The sequence below is a fragment of the Abramis brama genome, assembly GCF_963993115.1.
Source record: "Abramis brama genome assembly, chromosome: 17".
Lineage (NCBI taxonomy): Eukaryota > Metazoa > Chordata > Actinopteri > Cypriniformes > Leuciscidae > Abramis > Abramis brama.
Genome location: NC_139979.1, coordinates 1,613,191 through 1,632,500, shown reverse-complemented (window position 1 = coordinate 1,632,500; position 19,310 = coordinate 1,613,191). Strand labels below are relative to the sequence as shown.

At 37.3% G+C, this 19,310-nt stretch overlaps 1 protein-coding gene across 3 annotated transcripts in view; it reads left to right on the top strand.

The window, feature by feature from the left end:
* Positions 1-19,310, top strand: part of rftn1b (raftlin, lipid raft linker 1b) — a 137,281-nt gene that overhangs the window by 100,166 nt on the left and 17,805 nt on the right. For all 3 annotated transcript variants that reach the window (XM_084088753.1, XM_084088752.1, XM_084088754.1), the window contains exon 8: positions 18,463-18,566. In XM_084088753.1, the coding sequence (XP_083944879.1) occupies positions 18,463-18,566 (104 nt within the window). The remainder of the gene's footprint in view (positions 1-18,462; positions 18,567-19,310) is intronic.

The window sequence follows — 19,310 nt, the reverse complement described above, 5'->3', positions numbered from 1 at the left end:
GGTGGGGACTTAAACCTGAATGCACACACACTCATGGGGACTTGTGTCACTGTGGGCCTAAATTGAGGAAAAAACCTTAGAAATCACACAGAATGAGTTTTTTTGAAAATGTAAAAAGTGTGTGTGTGTGTGAGCGTGTGTGTGTGATGAGTAGGTTTAGGGGTTGGGTAAGTGTGTGTGTGTGTGAGCGTGTGTGTGTGATGGGTAGGTTTAGGGGTAGGGTAAGTGTGTGTGTATGTGTGCGTGCCTGTGTATGTGTGTGTGTGTGTGTGTGTGTGTGATTGTGTGTGTGTGTGTGTGTGTGTGTCTGTTAGTGTGAGTGTGTGTGCGTGCGTGTGTGTGTGTCTGTTAGTGTGAGTGTGTGTCTGTTAGTGTGAGTGTGTGTGTGAGCGTGCGTGCGTGTGAGTGTGTGTGTGTCTGTTAGTGTGAGTGTGTGTGCGTGCGTGCGTGAGTGAGTGATTGTGTGAGTGTGTGTGAGCATGCGTGCGTGCGTGCGTGATTGTGTGTGTGTGTGTCTGTTAGTGTGAGTGTGTGTGCGTGCGTGCGTGAGTGAGTGTGAGTGAGTGATTGTGTGTGTGTCTGTTAGTGTGAGTGTGTGTGTGTGCGTGCGTGCGTGAGTGAGTGTGAGTGATTGTGTGTGTGTGTGTGTGTGTGTGTGTGTGTGTGTGAGAGAGCGCACACCGGCCCAGTGTTGAGTTAGTTAGCACTGTGTACTGATGCTATCAGCGTAATCGAATTTTGAGCTTTATTGTATAATCCTTCAGCTCTCGATCTCTCTTCTGCTCGGCCGTGACGGTGTGTCTGAGTGAAGGACACAGTTTCTGCCCAGCGTCACTCAGCGCCACTCGCCCGACAGCCAGAGCTCAAACCCAAGTCTGCTCGACATTTCCCAGCATTCAATACGACTGTAATTTAACGATCCTGTGAACTGCGTGTCTATCCCGGACATGGGACTCATGCAGATCTGCAGACTCCTCCTCGGACAGAAGGCTGTGTTCACTAACGCACGGAGACGTTATGAATTGACATGTTCAGCTGATGTCTGCCGTCAGCCCATCAATCACGGTCTCGTTCTGTCACTGATATTCTGCCTCCAATGAGCCGGTGCGTTCATCTCAAACGTCTCGTGAATCATGTTTCTATAATAACATCAGACAATCACTCCACATTATTCACTGGTGAAGAAGTGTCTTTTTAATGTAGCGCTACAAATAATAATTTATGATGATAGCATTCAAAAAATTGATTTATTCATTTATTTATTGCAGTTAGTTATGATGAATATATATATATACACACACACACAATGTTTTTTTTTTTAAGTTGGTTAATAAATTGTAGTTAGTTAAATGCATATATATATATATATAATTTTGGTTAATTGGTTAATTTAGTTAAATTATTTATTATAATAATATAATATAATGTATGTAGGCATGTATGTATGTATGTGTGTATATACATATACATATATATATATATATATATATATATATATATATATATATATATACACACACACAATGTTTTTTTTAAGTTGGTTAATAAATTGTAGTTAGTTAAATGCAGTATTTTTGCATTTATTTATTATTATAGTATAGTATAATATACTATATATAATATAGCATAATATAATATAGCCTAATATAATATAATCTATGTAGGCATGTATGTATATATATATTTATAAGTTTACAAATTGTAGTTACTTAATAAATGCAGTATTTCTGCATTTATTTATCTGAATATTTCCACATATGATGATGTTTTCATATAAAAACACAACTAAATGAATGAATACATTCAAAATTTAATATTTAACTAAATAAATAAATTGATATCATCATCATTCAAAATTATACCTATAAATAGTACGTAAATGTTTATTTGTACGCACACGCCTCCAAAGCACTTGTCCCGGAGTAACCGAGCCGTGTGTGTTCAATACGGGTCCGGCTGAGTGAGGACTCTATTCTCGGCGTAAAGGAAAATCAATAGGCGGTTCAACCTCGGACATGTAATGCAATGAAGGCCTCCGTCACTAAAGCTCCTGGAACACCACAGGAAAACAGCTTTCCATTCTAGATTTCCTTGAGGAATAATCCTTGAAGATTTACTCACAGCAACACTTATTAGTTTTGATCCACTGAGAAGGAAATTGCCTTAACAGCTTTTTATCACACTTTCTCCATATATGAGTGTGTGTTATGAAGAGGAGAGTGTGTGTTATGAAGAGGAGAGTGTGTGTTATGAAGAGGAGAGTGTGTGTTATGAAGAGGAGCGCATCGACTCCTGTTTCTGCCTGTAGAGTAGAAAAGCTTTTTTGAAGAATTTTGAGGAAAGTTTTGAAAAAAATTGCGATAACTCATTAAATAATGCGATATTCAATAATGCTTATTGAAGAGTGAAAAATAAACTATCTTTAAAATATATTTAAAATTATCTAACCTACATGCGTGTTTCACATTCTTTTTGTGGCAAGAAAACATCCCTAAACTTCTGACAGTGGACATCAGTGTTTTAATGTATATCAGAAGAGTTATTTTAGCATCAGTGTAAACCACAGGGTTCAGGTTATCCTACATTAGGGTTATTTAACAACACAAACTGAATAATCAAATGTAAAAATAAACACTGCTTAGTTTTCACTGTATGAATTAAATATATCCTGATTCTTATTAAAGCTACAAAAGTTATTCAGCCGAGAGCAGCGAGTGATTTTCTCTGTCTTTTGTTCATGGCCCCAGTTATTGCAAGCCGTTGTGATATTCATATCGCGATATATACATTTGCGATATTTCGATAATTCCGATATATTGTGCAGCTCTAGGGTTCAGATTATGTGATTTTGACAAATTCTTGTGTCGTGGACAAGAAACATGTCAGACTGCACGTTGCTTCCCAACCAATCATTGCTCACCATCTTTAACGACATGCGTGATGTCACCGAGAAGGCGTGTCCTGAAAAATCGAGTTAACATGTATTTGGAAACTGTATTGGAAGCAAAACACATACCTAATATAGTATAAGCTAAGCTAGCAGGCTAATCAGGTAGATGTATGCTATGCTAGTACATAAGCGAACTTAAAAAAAAAAACAACAGTAAGAACAAGAAATGCTTGATTTCACAACCTAGCCTATAGACCTTCTGTAGCTCCGCCCCTTTTCAGCGCTGCGCTCGTTGTCTTTTGACTTCCGGTCTGTATTTTCACCGCGATTTTGCGTGTTTATGAATGAACGGCTCGTTTTCAAATCTTCTCGGTCGACTGACATTTGTTAAGTCATCTGCTTTAAACATTACAGTCCTCATGATAACTTTACATTAAGTAAATCCTCTTCAAAAGTTAATTACTCCTGGACAGAAATGCCATAGAAATATACAGAGCGACCGCAAAACGGAAGTTAAAAGACAATATTCTAAAGATCTATAGCTTCAGTTATACACTAGCATATGAACCATGTAATTTAAACAACATTAATGGTCATTATAGCACATTTTAAACTATATAAATCATACCGTGATTTTGCAGGAATTTTAATGCAGGCGCTAAAAATACTACCAATGGGATCACTCAGGGTCCTAGTTCTGAACTGGCTGTCTTGTCATCAGAAATGACCAAAAAAAGAAATATATCAGGCTAATATCATGTGGTCTGAACAGCATTATAAGAAAAAAGTTGCATTTTAAAGATGTAAAGTCACAATTCATAGTTTTCACATCACAGGGTAAAACATGGCTTTCCTCTATTGACCGCCAGTCATTTTTACCAGGTCATGAACTAATGTAGTAAGACAGGGATATTAACAGACCAAATACAGTATTCACATTATTAATGATATTGTACATACTATATACAGGCAAGCCCAGAATATAAGGTTTCTCATTAAGTATTTTCCCATAGAAAAGCATTATAAAGAAAACGTTTAACCATTTAGTGAGTTGGATTCATATTCTGAGCTCGTCTGTATATAGTGCATCATCAATAAGGCTATACTGAATTTGGTCTATTAATATCACTGTTTTAGTACATTAGGGCACTTTAAGTGTTTTTCACTTTAATGTCCCTCTATTTGTAACGATTGCAATACTGAAGCAGGAGCTGAATATGGACCAGAAGTGCTGAAAATTATGAATTGTAAGATATCAGGTCAAAATTACAAGAAATACAGTGCATTGATATATTTTAAAGTACATGTTATATATGTTTTTTTCAGGGTCCATACACCTATTCCAAGGTCAAATTCAAGCACTTTTCAAGGTCCATTTTAAAGCTTTTTCCAGCACCTTAAACCACCGTAAATTACATACCCAATAGTCAACATTATTATTTAGTGTTTTTATCACATTAAAAGAGATAATGCTATAAACAGCCAAAATTGTTTCATAATCAGATATTTAAGAAAATCACAAGTTTTATTTTTCAAAATGTATCACTAAGTAGATAATGCCTATGAATAATACTTTTCATAATATTAATGTCCAAATTTTGTTAACCAGATAATGTGATTTTCAGGCTGTAAAACTGAAGTTATTTCAATGGCTTGCGCCGCGCGAGGACGTTTTGTTGCTGCGTCGACCAAAGCGTAGCGCAGCATTGGCGAGCTTGCGCGCACGTCGCGGTCAAAGTTAAAAATAGTTCAACTTTTTGATTACCCGCGCGGCCAATAAAAACGGGGCATCCAAACAAGCGTGGAAATCAAAATGAAAACTCCGCCTACTTTTGCTCTGGCCAGCGTAGCGCAAAACGCACTGTATCTGAAGGCAGGGTTTTTCCTACATTGAAAATTTTTTGGCGGCCGCCAAAACGATTTTTTGTCCCGCCAAAGCCTTATTTGATCAGTAATTGGGTTTTGTGAGTGAAGCAGGCTACTGACGGAGTGACGGCGAAAACGATCACAGCGCCCCACCCCCGCGCGGGCACTCTCCGTCTTCAGTTCTGTCTTTGCTCTCTCCCTCGCATCAAAATCAACTGATCCTAAACGAATCCATGTTTCACGCGGTGCATTCGAAGAATATTTTTGCTGAATTAGCGCTGGGTGTGAATTGCAGTCAAAAAAAAGTTGCCTTATCTTCTCTTACAGCTTGTGACAAGCATTCCGCACATGCAACTGACATAACTTTAAATAAACGCAAAAAAAATAAAAAAAAATCTATCCAGTTTGAAGTGTATTTTTAGGGGTGTGCGATATGACGATTTTTGATCGTGGACGATTAAAATGTCTCCACGATCTGCTTTTGAAGAAATATCGTAGAATCGTGCATTATATCTGTTCTGGCGCCTCCCAACATACTAAACAACGCGACGTATGTTCACATAAAATGTTAACGCAGCGGAACGGGACACTGCAGTTCATAATTTGCATGTGCTTTAATGCCTTGTCGGTTAAACATTTAATTTGCGTGCTGATGCGCTGTTCTAACGTGTGCGTTCCTCAGCGTGTCCATAGTCGGTTATGTCTAAAGTGAAAGCAAACTTGAGAAAATTGAGAGAAAATCTGCTTGTCAAATGCGTGTATATTAGACGCGTCGCGCGCAACTCTTAAAGAGACAGTAGTTATAGTAAACACGCTGCCGCTTGTCCTTAAAGGGATAGTTCACCCAAAAATAAAAATTATCTCATCATTTACGCACTCTGTTGTTCCAATCCTCTATTAATTTCCTTCTAATATTTTCTAATATTTTTCTAATATTAATATTTTGAAGAATGTGGCTATCCAAACAGTAGCTGATCCCCATTGACTTTCATAGGAGAATATACTATGGAAGTCACTGGGGTACATCAACTGTTTGGTTACCCACAATCTTCCAAATAACTTTTATTTTCAACAGAAGAAAGAAACTTATTCGAGTTTAAAACAACTTGAGAGAGTAAATTATAATAATAATAATAATTAATAATAATAATAATTATAATGATAATTTGAATTTTTAGGAGAACTATCCCTTTAATGTTAATAAGACAACAAAATGCAAAGAGAAAATCACTCACTGCTCTTTACTGATAACTTTAGCTTTAATAAGTATCAATGTATAATTTATACAGTGAAGTCTATGTTTTGTTTTATTTTCATATTTGTTCATTTAATTACTTTCTTTTCTTTAAGAAAAAAAAAATCACAAACTGTTTCTTTGTGTTTATTTTAAATTTAACATTTATTGTCAATATTGGGCTTGCGGATCATGTGGGTACTAGAGTACTCTTTGCTGTGTGTGGATGACCATGCCGGTCAGCCACCACCGAAGACCAATTTTGACCCAGGAAAAACCCTGGAAGGGTAACATTTTATTTCTCCATTTAATAAACAAACTATTGAGTCAGATAGGTATTTGTTGTGAAAGAACTACAGTTACAATTTCAAGCATTTTCAAGCATTTTATCCAAAATGTAAGTACTTTTAAAACCTTGAAAACACAACATCAAAATTCAAGCATTTTCAAGGATTTCAAGCACCCGTACGAACCCTGTTTTTTTTACTCTATGGTGGAAGCAGTCTTAAAAAATAAATAAATAAAAAGATAATTGCCTTAAATTTACCTTAAAAAAAGAGAGAGCCTGTGAAATATAAAGTGAAAAAATTACACAATTTTTTTTAATGTTTTTAAATAAATATAAGTCACTTAATTCATGTTTTTTCCTTTAAGGCAGAAATTGGCTTCCATGTGGAGGATTAAAAAAATAGGCTAAATTCTGTGTTTTTGCAGAGCTTTGTTAGTCATGTCGTGCTGACATTGCAATGACTGTAATTCTCTGTTTGTGAAGTAAAAACACTGCTCTACCTGTATAAAGAGCCCTGAACATTGTCCGGTCACTAAGAAATTAGGATATTGGAATGATCAACATGAATATGAGAACAGTTTCTGCAATGCTTGATTCCTGCGTCCTTCTGTGAGTAAACACAGACGATCACGGCCTGAGGACGTCTGGAACAAGTCCATTAACTGCCTGAACCAACCAGTTTCCCAGTAAAGGCTAATTCACAATATGAACACATTAATAATACTAAAATAACAAACAGGTCAGTGTCATATTAATCACAGCTTTGGTTTAATATTCTCCATCCCAGTCCAGTTTGAGTCCAGATAACGCATTCTGGTCTGAGTTTGGGAGTCAAACTGTATATTAAAAACAGTCTCCATGTATCATTAATACCAAACATATGGTATATAACATTATATAAACTCAACCTGGTCTGTCTGAAATCTTATTCTAATGCGGTAACTAATACTAGAGTCTGCTGTAGGTCTACAACTAGACATGACAGTTTTTATATTATTATTTTTTAATTAATACCATGAACCAGAACAATTCAATGAGACATAATCTTCAAAGTAAAAATACAAAGTTCACTATAGATGCATCGTTGAAGAAATCAACTATAGTCACGTCTGTTTCCCCGAAACCATATTGTCCCAAATTGGTCGTTCAACCATGTTGGTTAATGATGTCACACAGGTTATGGAGTAATAACTTCTTTTTTAAATTAACGCTAGATGTTTTGCTATAAATCACAGACATGCATCTGAGGACTATTTCTCATTTTTCTCAGTTATTTTGCTTTATTTCCAGATTCAATCATAGGCTCGTTCTTACACACTAGAGCTCGTTCACACATGCAAGAACGTGTGTTCTGCCTTCAAGAACTACACTTTAAATCTCTTGACAAACTAAAAGGCGTAAATGACATTTGTATGTATTCTAAATTAAAGACACAGGTTGTTCTGAATGTCAGCTTGATTATTTTGCTCAAGATCAGGATTTATTGAGTCCACATGTCATGCAAACTAGAAACTCTTCTTCTAACCACAGGTCGAGATCTGTCGTTACACACACACAACTCTGCGATGCTGTTTGCGAATGTTCGTTGGAACGATGGTTTCAGGAAACACCGACTCGTTGAACTGCTGATAACGACGGAACTTGCGAACATTTAGCTAACGATGCGTTCGGGAAACACAGCCCTGCTTAGTTCCTGTCTCTATGAAGCCCCTCCTTCTTAAAGCACACTGTGCTCTGATTGGTCGGCTGAATCAGTGTGTTGTGATTGGTCGAGCGCTTCGAGTGTGTTTGGGAAATTACCATAACCACCAGTTTAACACACTACTAACTAACTCAACCAGGCCCTGCCCCTTTATTCTGACGCGATGTGAACTTTAGTCTATGGGAGAATCTGATTTATGTTTTGAAGCATGTCAACATCTGTATCTTGTTTCTTGAAAGCAGTTTTTCTACTGCTTGGATTGGATTTATTCAACTATAAAGGCTAGGAATGAGTCAAAAAATCATCAAACTCTTTCTCACTGGATCATGACGAGAGAGATCTAACAAAGTTGACCAAGTTAACCAAGCTAATAAGTAAACGTAGATTAGACCGTTTGAAGCACACAGCATAACCCAATTAGAGCTGGAATAAGATTACCATAACGCGATCGCATCAGGATGCCGATAACAAAATCAGCAAAGTGTTGTGCATGAGAGAAACACTCAACAATGTCTCAAACTGTGCTCAACAAAGTCAAAGGCAGTTCAAGTTGCTGCAAGAGAAACATCAAAGTAGGAGCTTCAATGAAACGCCATTATGTTCCCTGAGCCATATAATTTTCCTCTGGCATTATATATTTAGTATGTAGTTAGAGCTGAAGGTGAAGTGTGAAGGTCAGTGCAGTCACTGGAGCAGTGTGATATCTAGACTGTAGATAGGCCATTAAAACACGTCCTTTGGCAACGTAACCTTTAAGGCTCCTGTGGAGGTGAGGAAAACATGCGACCTGCCGTTTCAAAGAACACTTTTCTTTGTCTGTGTGAATGTGGCTGAACTACACGACTCGGAAACGGATCAGAATCAGATTTCCAAATCTTTCATGAGTCTGTTTCCACATAAACCGAGTTTTTGGCAACTTTATGATGTGCGAGATGAGTGATTTTAATGCGGGCGGTTGCTGTCAGAACGAGAGATTTTATTCAGACACCGTCAACATTTCTCACATTATCACAGTTTATTCGCTATAGTACGGAAAATTAGAGTTATGAACTCAGTGGATATTTGACTGGTTTTGTCCGTCCTTCTGTTAGACTGTCTCACACATGAATTATGTTGAATATCTGTCAGCTGTTAAATTTAACTATACAATTAGATAATACCAGTTTAGCTCAACCAATCACCAAGCAATGCTTCATTTTGTTCAGTCTGTGTGTAAAAAGAGCATTAGCAATTAAAGAAAAAACACTTAAGAAAACATAATCAGGTCAAAGAGTCGGAATAATTTTTGGTCCCAAATTTTTATACATTTTACTGGTAGTCACTGTATGAAGTGTTTTGGTATAATATGTCAAATTTTGCTATCCTCACTTACATAAATTAACTATAGTGTCAGGCCTGCTCCCACTAGTAAAAAAATTAGTGCTGTCAAACGATTAAAATATTTAATCGCGATTAATCGCATTAATGTCATAGTTAACTCGCAATTAATCGCACATTTTTATCTATTCTAAATGTCCCTTGATTTCTTTTTGTCCCATTATTTTTTCTCATTTTAATGCTCTTATCAACATGGAAAAGTGGATCGGCTTGCTTTGTGCAAATGTTTTTTTATTGAAAACAACATTGGCATATACTAGTGTTCAATTTCACACTAACATTCTCACTCGGAGCAAATAATCGCATCAGAGTTCGCATCAGCTGTGTGTGTGCTTGGCCATCCAGTGGTGTTTCAGACTGGACGAGCTGCGATGATCGCTCAGTTCACAACGACGAAACACACAGATCACTTTGGTCTGTCAATGGAACCATTTGGCAACGTTTTAAAAGTAAACTTTCCATTCGGAATCTTATTGGCATCCATTTCGGCGTCTCGCGCTCGCCATCCACTCAAACGTAACGTTAGCCTACTACTCTTCGGCCGGCTCGCGAGCCCAAACAAGTGTGTGCGGCGTGCCTGTTGTTTTGTGTCCGGTCTAGCTAGATCCGGTGTGGTGTTGTAGTTTTTCTAACGTTACTTGTTGTTGCAACAGCATGTGAAAAAAACCCACAACGTTTGCTAGGCCAAAAAGAACGTTAATCTCGCGCTAAAAAAAATTGACGCCATTAAAATGGGTTTGCGTTAACGCCGTTAATAACGAGTTTAACTGACAGCACTAAAAAAAATACATCAAAAATGATATCTGGTCTGGTGTCTGAATAATTTTTGGTTTGACTGTATATAGCAAAGCACAGGCAGCTGAACGTCTGTGACAGACACGGTGGACCCCGGGTAGAAAAGTGTGATATAGGTGTAAAATAAAAAGCTATTTTTGGTTGTCGAGAATGGAAGTGTGTGAGCTGAAATCTGCTTCTTTGACTGAGAAGGTTAAATACAGAAATAGATCTCTCAGATCTTCTGGTGCAGTCTTTGATATTTTTCCCATCATGCTTTGGAGGAAGTTTGGGGTTGGTTGAAGACTCTTTCTGCTCACTACAGTAAAAACAGTAATACTGTGAAATATTTGTACAATTTAAAATACTGTTTTCTATGTGAATATATTGTGAAATGTAATTCATCATTAGGGCTGGGTATCGAGTGCGATATTTATTTGGGCGCCGACCGAATTGCCTTGATACCATCGAGTATCAAAACATCTCTTGTCGTTCAGTACCAAATTTCGAGACCTAAGGGGTTAATCTCATCAACGTCAGTGAGCCAGTAAGCATGAAGCATGATTGGCTGTGGCGAGACATCAAGGAAAAACACTAGTTTACACCGGTTACACCCAGAGACGTGGCTGTAGTGTGTAAGAGTCCCAACTCCCATAGATGGAAAAGATGTGCAAAAGATCAAAAGTGTGTCTACATTTCACCAGGCTCGGCGTTAACAGTGTGCGATGCAATATTTGCGACAAGATGAAGAACTGAAGCGCGTCACAAATTAACAGAAACTCTGTGTTTAGGCTATTCGGCTCACAGACATGAGAAATACAGGCATATAGAAAGCTTGAAATTGCGAATTGAAAATACGCCCAATGGAAACACGTAATTTTCACAAAAACTCCCATTTATCGCAAAAAGGTTTTTCCGCTCACATGAGGAGGTTTTTCAGGCAATTCGAAAAAGAAATATTTCACAAAACTGCAATGGAAACAGTTTTTGCACATTTACAGGTCACCTGACGTAGATGACACGGTGTGTTTGGACAGAATACGAGACAGTTCTTTATTAAATTCATAAAAGACAAAAGAATTACAGGAATAATGGATTCTAAACCTCAAATAAATGCCACAATCAAGACCTCGAAGCAGAAATGAGGGAGAAACACCCAGAAACTCCTCATATGAGCCGCTCACAGGTATAATAAGGGTCGTTCCTCACCATTAATGATTGGATAACACACACACATCTCCTTTGATTAATAATAATGGCCAGTGCAGTGGCTGAGATATAGTACATAAACCTAACGTCCGCTGCCATGGTTTTTGGAATAACTTATCGCAAGAGGAAAAAATTAAGTTTTAGTCGGTTTAACATCGGTTAATGGAAACACCGTCATTTCGCAATAGTTTTTTGTCGACATTTAGAAAAAAATCGCAAAAGTTTTGCACAAATCTGTAATGGAAACTCGCCTACTGACTCAGAAAACACTAGTTTATTAACAAACAATTAAAATGTCTCCTTGCTATTTTTTCCCGACACATTCATAATCATTAGGCTACTTTTGTTTTGCGGCAAGGTTTATGCGTGCGCTTGAGCGCGAGGCGTATATTCCGGCCCCTAGTGGCCTTTATGAGTATTTGAGTCTGTAAAAAAAAGTGAACAAAATGAAAAAATAAAACCAAAGGTTTTTTTTTAGGTAATATGTAATGTAATCTTGTTAAAACGGATTTCATAAAATTGGTATCGGAAAAAGTATCGTTCAGGAACCGGTATCGAAGTCAAGGTATCGGTATCGAACATTTTTGAACGATACCCAGCCCTATTTATCAGTGTTACTTTTGAAAACACCACAATGTTGACACTTACACAAAGTCGACCAACAAATGACGTACATGTATACGTATTACAGTCCTCTAATTATAGAAAGAAAGAAATCGCATACATCAGTTTCAAAGTCAACATGAAGTACAACTGACCCTATCTAAGTTCCTAATATACACTCCTGGTCTTATAATGAATGATCCCTGCACATTATTAAAGAAATGTCTTTCATTAAAAAGTTTCTCCACCTCTGAAACCTTTTTCTATCCTGGATGACATCATCTCCTCCTCTCAGACCATCGGACTCAATTCTTTATCTCACAATCCAATCAATTACTGATGGATAAAATCAAGTTTTTTCTCATTAATCATCCTTCTTCACTCTGAAATGCTCCACATTACGAAAGCTGGCTGTTATGTTGACTTTACGACTCTGAGGAGTCTTGGTTCTGCTCTATTTCACTCACCTCCGTGTTGAAAGAGTGTAGCACTTCAACAACATGTAGATGTTCACACAATCTCGCAGCAACGGAAAGCCATTAAACAGACCTAATTCTCCTCCACTTTTAAGTGTGTGGAGCCGTTAACAGGGTCCACTACTGGGACGTCTTCCAACAAAAACCTCTTCTCACATATTTGGATTCCCCACAGGATTGGCCTTGGCCAATGAAAATACCCAAAAAAACATTTCGACAGAAACCCGGGCCTCTCAACACACGATAGACAACAATGTCATCCAATCTAGGCAAAGGGGCTTCATAACTAGGAAGGGTGTTGAAACACAACCTCCACAAAAGACTAAACTAGGAGTCTGGCTCTGTCCCAAAGCCTACGTCGGCAGAGATCCTGAGAGGTGATTTTGAGGCAGCATCACATGTGTTCTGTGCACTGAAGGCATTCCCACCAGGGCTCGCAAAATGGCTAGCCCGACGTCCCGGGGCTAGCCCGGGGCAACCAAACTGCATTACCGGCCTACCCGACGGGCTATCTGAAATAGTGTAATCAAATTCCTCCCTTTATTCACATTATTGACTAGTTATTTTAAGGGAAAATATGACCTATGAGGGAGGGAGGGAGGGAGGGGGGGGGGGGGGGTATGTGAATGTAAAAAAATAACATTATGATGTCTAGAAATCAATTTCAATAGTAAAGTTACATTGGGTTTAATTAGTCTTTTAATGAGATCCGCACACTCTGCTTGAGTTCTTCAATGGTCTAGTGGCAGGTCTTTTGCCAAGCGTGTCAGAGGTTACGGGTTCTAATCCGCACTCGTATAGGGTTTTTTTTTCTCATCAAATCCAAATATGTTCATCAGTGGTTGTATATCAAGCAGGGATAACGTTTGTGTATAGAGAGTCTTCGCAACGCCGATAGATTGAGGAGCGCGTCCGAGTGAAGACTGTGTGCGAGCCACAAGAGAACATTATTATTTATTGCTACACTTCAATATGTGAATTATTCCATCAGAAAATTTACACTTTTAACGTTGTCAGACTTTAAAACAACAAGAGCTGCGCACTTCAGTTGATATCTCCGATTCAGAATCTGACTCAGACTGATTCATGTTCCACACTGGTCACACACATTTCAGTTCAGTTAGAACCAGATGCATATTTGTATTGATGATTCTAATTTGATTATTTTATATCCAATTTTTGTCCCATTATTGTTGATATTTGTGTTTTGAAAGTTTTTGATTGATGTTTTGACTTCTAACCAATTTTCCAATTTTATTTGGGCTAGTAAAATTCATTTCGGGCTACCAAAATCTGTGTGTGCCACCAGCGATTTTGAAATTTTGCGAGCCCTGATTCCCACAATGCATTGTGGTAAATATACACACACACTCCTGGGCAAAAAAAAAAAGGTTAGCCAAAATATTTAGGGATGCACCAATATGAAAATTTTGGCCGATGCCGATAATTCTTTATGTTTGAAAGCCGATAACCGATATATCGGCCGATAAATCGAAATCCAAATTTGTATTCATTATTTCAGACCCTGATTACTAAAACAACATTCTCACCATTAAAAGTCATGTCCCAAGAACACAATTATAATGATATTCTCATTATAATTTTATGTAGCCGATATGACAGACTTGTGCTGCACATGTTGCTCTGAACCATATTTTCCATACTGAACCATTGAAGTGATTCCAGTCATATGTCAAGCAATTCAAAAGCATCATGTTGAACAGTGCACATCTGAAGTGTCTCAGCTGAAGGAAATAATCCATTATTTATTGGTATTATTTGCATGCTTTTCAGGTCTAACAGTCTTTAGATACAGATTACGTACAGAAATTGAATAAAGTAATCAAATGTAAAAGAACACTGCATAGTCTACACTTTATAAATTAAATATAGATTAATCATAATTAAAGTTACAAAAGTTTTTGCAGTGAGTCTTTTGTTGTTTGATTAACATTAAAAACAGACAACATCAGGTATATTAGGCTGCTGTCACTTTAAGACAATGCACAGATCCAATATAATGATGCTGTTACACATCCATTTTCTTTCTTGACTGTTTACGTTCACTTAAGACATCACCGACTATGGCTTTCTGGGGTTACTATGGCGAGGTATCTTTCGCGTCTTCTTGCGCTTGAACGTTTTTTCCTTGGAAAAAAGAATTCTTCATGCCTTAAAATATCTTGAATGTAACTCGACACCCTTGTCTCATTTAGTATACGCGGTTCTATGAATATGCAAATGAGCCCCGCCTCCACTCACTCACTCAGCTCAGAGATCCACTGGTTGACGATCACACGTTGATCTGATTGGTTACAAGGTAGTTTGTGACGTCAGAAACACCAGCGATTTCAAAGCGTGTTTTTCAGACTGTCTTTGGTTCACTGCAGGAGAAAATACTCAGCTAAAAGCACATTAAAAACACCACACAGACATAAACAACATTAAAAGCTGGATTTTCACCACAGGGGAACGTTAAGACAATTAATAGCTTAGTGTTGTTTAGCCATTTTAGGCTTGGCCCTTTTTTTGCGCAGTGTGTGTGTGTGCATGTGTGTATACATTCAGTTCTTAAAAGCATCAAGTAAACAAATAAATAATATTTCAACCAACCTACCTAATAAAACGTTTTACAAAAACAGCCACTTATTAGGAAGGTTCGACTGGGTTAAGTTGTTGTCTTAGGCAGTCAAAAGGAAGTCATCATTTTGTTATCTATTCTGAACTTTCCAGAGTGACTCACATATAAACGAATTCATGCAAAACCTGTGGCATATAATTGCGGGTGAAGCACTGTCATCTAGCGCTGTCTTGTGTTATTATCATGAGTGTGCGCGCGTGCCTGACACACGACATGGTTTCTATTTGAGAACCGCCGTTAAACCGCACTGCTTTCCTGAAATTAGGGTACAAGCTTTCTCTGTAAAACCACAGTACATGCCTAACTGCTCAAAACAACCCTGCTGATCAACACTTTCCTCTCTGAATTACACATGAATGCGGGGTTATATTCGCGGGTCAGAAATTAAACCTTAATCTTTATCACTTGAAGTGTATCAGACCGGATGTGTCCAAATCAAGTCAACAACTTTTGGTCTGTTTTTTTCTTTTTCTTTCTATAAACATGCATTAAAATTAAATGTATTAATTTTACCCATAGTATTTCCGATCACGATAAATCAATGTATCTATATCTACATAAATTATAATTTAAATTATTTAGCATTTATCCATAAACATCCTTAGAACGAAATTTTCAAAAGATTGACAAGCAGTTTTTTTAATAGAAGTTGTGTGTGTCAACATTTTAAGATAGATATGTAAATATGCTAATTATTCTAAAAGACAGTAGAAACTATCATCTCAATTTAACAACACAAGCACCTATTAAATATATTACCATTATTATTGTATAAACTACAATACCAGACAATTACCATAGATATGTAAATATGCTAATTATAATTATGCTAATTATTATTAATCATTTTAAGATAGATATGTAAATATGCTAATTATTCACAGAATGCTGCTCTGATATATCTAAGCAAATGTCCAAGAAAATAAAAAGAACAAAAAAGTAGGGATGAACGACATATCGGCCACCATATCGGTATCGGCCAATCAGGGCCGTACGCAGGGTTTTATAAACACAGAGGTCCCAAAAGTGATTTCGAAAAAGTTCAATTTTCCTGATTTCGACGTGCATTTTAAGGTGTTTGAAGGCCAAAAACTGGACAACAGTAGCTTTAAAAGCATGTCATAAAGTATTTTATCAGATAACAGATTCTTAAACATGAGAATCAGCTTCAATGTCACAATGAATGATCCACACTGCAAAATGGAAATGCAGAATGTTTATGCTTATTGTTGACAATACACAATCACATATTTGAAACGGGAATGGCCTTACATAAGAAATGATTCAAGGATTATTTTGCATAGATGTTACATTTCAATCAAACGCCAATGCAATCCTTATGTGTCCAGAGGCATAATGAGCAATTAGTGTGAGCATCAAATTTCAGTTTTCCTAAATTAATCAATGTTTTTGGACTAATCTGTTAATTTAATGGCTCAATTGCTCACTCATAAAGACAGTCACTTGTTGCCACCTACTGGCTTAATAATGCAAGTTGCACAAACACAGACAAGCGGAGTAATACAAACAGTGAAAAGTCCCAGTGCAGATACTGGTGAAATATTCAAACACATTTGAGGTATACAAATATATTTATACAACAATAATGGTAATATATTTAATATGTGCTTGTGTTATTAAATTGAGATTATAGTTTCTACTGTCTTTTAGCAATCTCATTCCTGCTCTTCCTCTCTCATCTCCATCACCTTCTTTCTTTCTTCTTCTCTCGGTCCCTTTAATCTGTAAATCTCCCCTTCGCAAAGCTGAGCTTTGATTAATACAGTCTTTGCAAACGGATTATTTCTGTAGGTCTTTTAAAACTTCTATCGTAAAACAGCTGTTTAGTTTAGCTACTAGCATCTTATCTCGCACTGTATGACCGCTAACCGAAGCGTGAAGCATCGCGTTGGGATTCGTAAACATAAACATAAAGCCGCTTGCTATGATTGGTCATCTCAAATATTTTGACACTGAGGCTGTGTTTGAGTGCTGAAGCAGCTCAGATGAGAAGCTTGGTTATCGTCGCGATGTGCGAATCATTGCAGCACCAAAAAAGAGTTAATATTACACAATTATTTCACAACGTTCATACACAGGGTACGGCCCTGCGGCCAATATATGTTTATATATAATGTTATCGTTATCGGCCCGATAAGAAAATTTGTCCGACATATTAAAACCAATAAAAAATGGATTTCCTTCAGCTGAGACACTTCAGATGTGCACTGTTCACAATTATGCTTCTGAATTGCTTGAAATATGATTGGGATCACTTCAAAAAGGAAAATACAGTAAAGTGCAACATGTCAAGTCAAGTCAAGTCAAGTGTATTTATATAGCGCTTTTCACAATACAGATTGCATCAAAGCAGCTTCACAGCATTAAACCAAAATAACACAACAAGGTTGTTTCTAGTGTAAATTTATTGATTGATAAAATTAAATTAATATCCCCAAATTATCCCCAACTGAGCAAGCCAAAGGCAACAGTGGCAAGGAACCGAAAACTCCATCAGGTGACCTAATGGTGTCCTAAAACTCCATCAAGTGACCTAATGGAGAAAAAAAAAAACCTTGGGAGAACCCAGGCTCAGTCGGGGCCAGTTCTCCTCTGGCATTTATGAACTAGAGGCCAGATTGTAGTTTGAACAGTAAGATTTAAAATGTTATATGAATGCCTGGCTGAAGAGATGCGTCTTTAATCTAGTTTTAAACTGGGAGAGCGAGTCTGAGCAACGAACAGTATCAGGAAGACTATTCCAGAGTTTCGGAGCTAAATGTGAAAATGCTCTCCCTCCTTTGGTTGATCTGGATATCCTAGGTATGACCAAAAGCCTCGAATTTAGTGATCTTAAAGAGCGCGATGGATTATAGGACGATAGAAGATCCGTTAAATAGACTGGAGCTAAGCCGTTTAGGGCTTTATAAGTCAGTAGCAATACCTTGTAATTGATACGGAACTTTATAGGTAACCAATGTAGTGATGATAAAATCGGTGTTATATGATCATATTTTCTTGATCTAGTAAGAACATGTGCAGCGCAAGTCTGTCATATCGGCTACGTAATATTATAATGAGAACATCATTATAATTGTGTGCTTGGGACATGGCTTTTAATGTTGAAACTTTCGTTTTTGTAATCAGGCTCTCAAAAATGTGGATTTAGATTTATCGGCCGATATATCTGTTATCGGCTTTAAAATATAAAGAATTATCGGTATTGGACAAAATGTTCATATCGGTGCATTCCCACAAAAGAGCCAAAGAGGGTGTATCTAAACAGAGTCACTATATTAAAAATTCTTCATAAAGACCTACAAATGTAAATTTGGAATACAACGCTACTTAAGTGTGACTTCGTAGCATTTTTATACAGCAACTGTTTTTTTTCTTTTCAGGGTTTACAGGTGAAGACAGACTATATTCCCTTGCTGCAATCACTGGCTTCATTTGGATGGAGACTCACTTGTGTGCTGCCTACACCCATCATCAAGACTAACAGGTAGAGACTCCTAGCTAAAATAACTGCCTAAAAGGGGTGGTGTAATGCCCTTTTCACAATATGTAAAATAAGTCTCTGATGTCCCCAGAGTGTGTGTGTGAAGTTTTAGCTCAAAATACCCCACAGATATTTTTATATCGCATGTTAAAATTGTCACTTTTTGATGGTGAGCGAAAACACACCGTTTTTGTGTGTGTCCCTTTAAATGCAAATGAGCTGCTGCTCCCGGCACAGGGGGCGGAGCTTCAAGAGTGCATGTTCTTTTACCTCACACACACATGCACTGAACATTTCAAAAACGTTTAGCCTTTTATGTTCAAACCGGAGTCAGACAATGATGGAGAGACTCAAGAAGAAGAGACAACATGTAGAAGCAACAGGACATTTCTGAATGGTTAGTTGATGAATTTATGAAGCTGATGTGTAGTTATCTTCTAGTCATTGATTAGCATATTCTGTCATGATAATCTGTCGCGTTCCCAAGGGCGGTGTTTATGTAAATTTTAGGGTTAGTGATGTCACTAACCCAGGAGGAATGTCGTGTAGTCTCTACCAGCCGTTTGTTGTGCGTTCAAGTCACTTTCGTCGGAGTAAGATGGCGGTGTACTTTCTCTTAATTAATTACACAAAAATACAGCAACTCTAGTTCTAGAAAATGAAGAACCAAGAAATGTGCATCAGGTGTGCTTTGGTTTTTTATGTTTTTAATTAATTTATGAAGCCAATGCAAACTTTATCGTAACA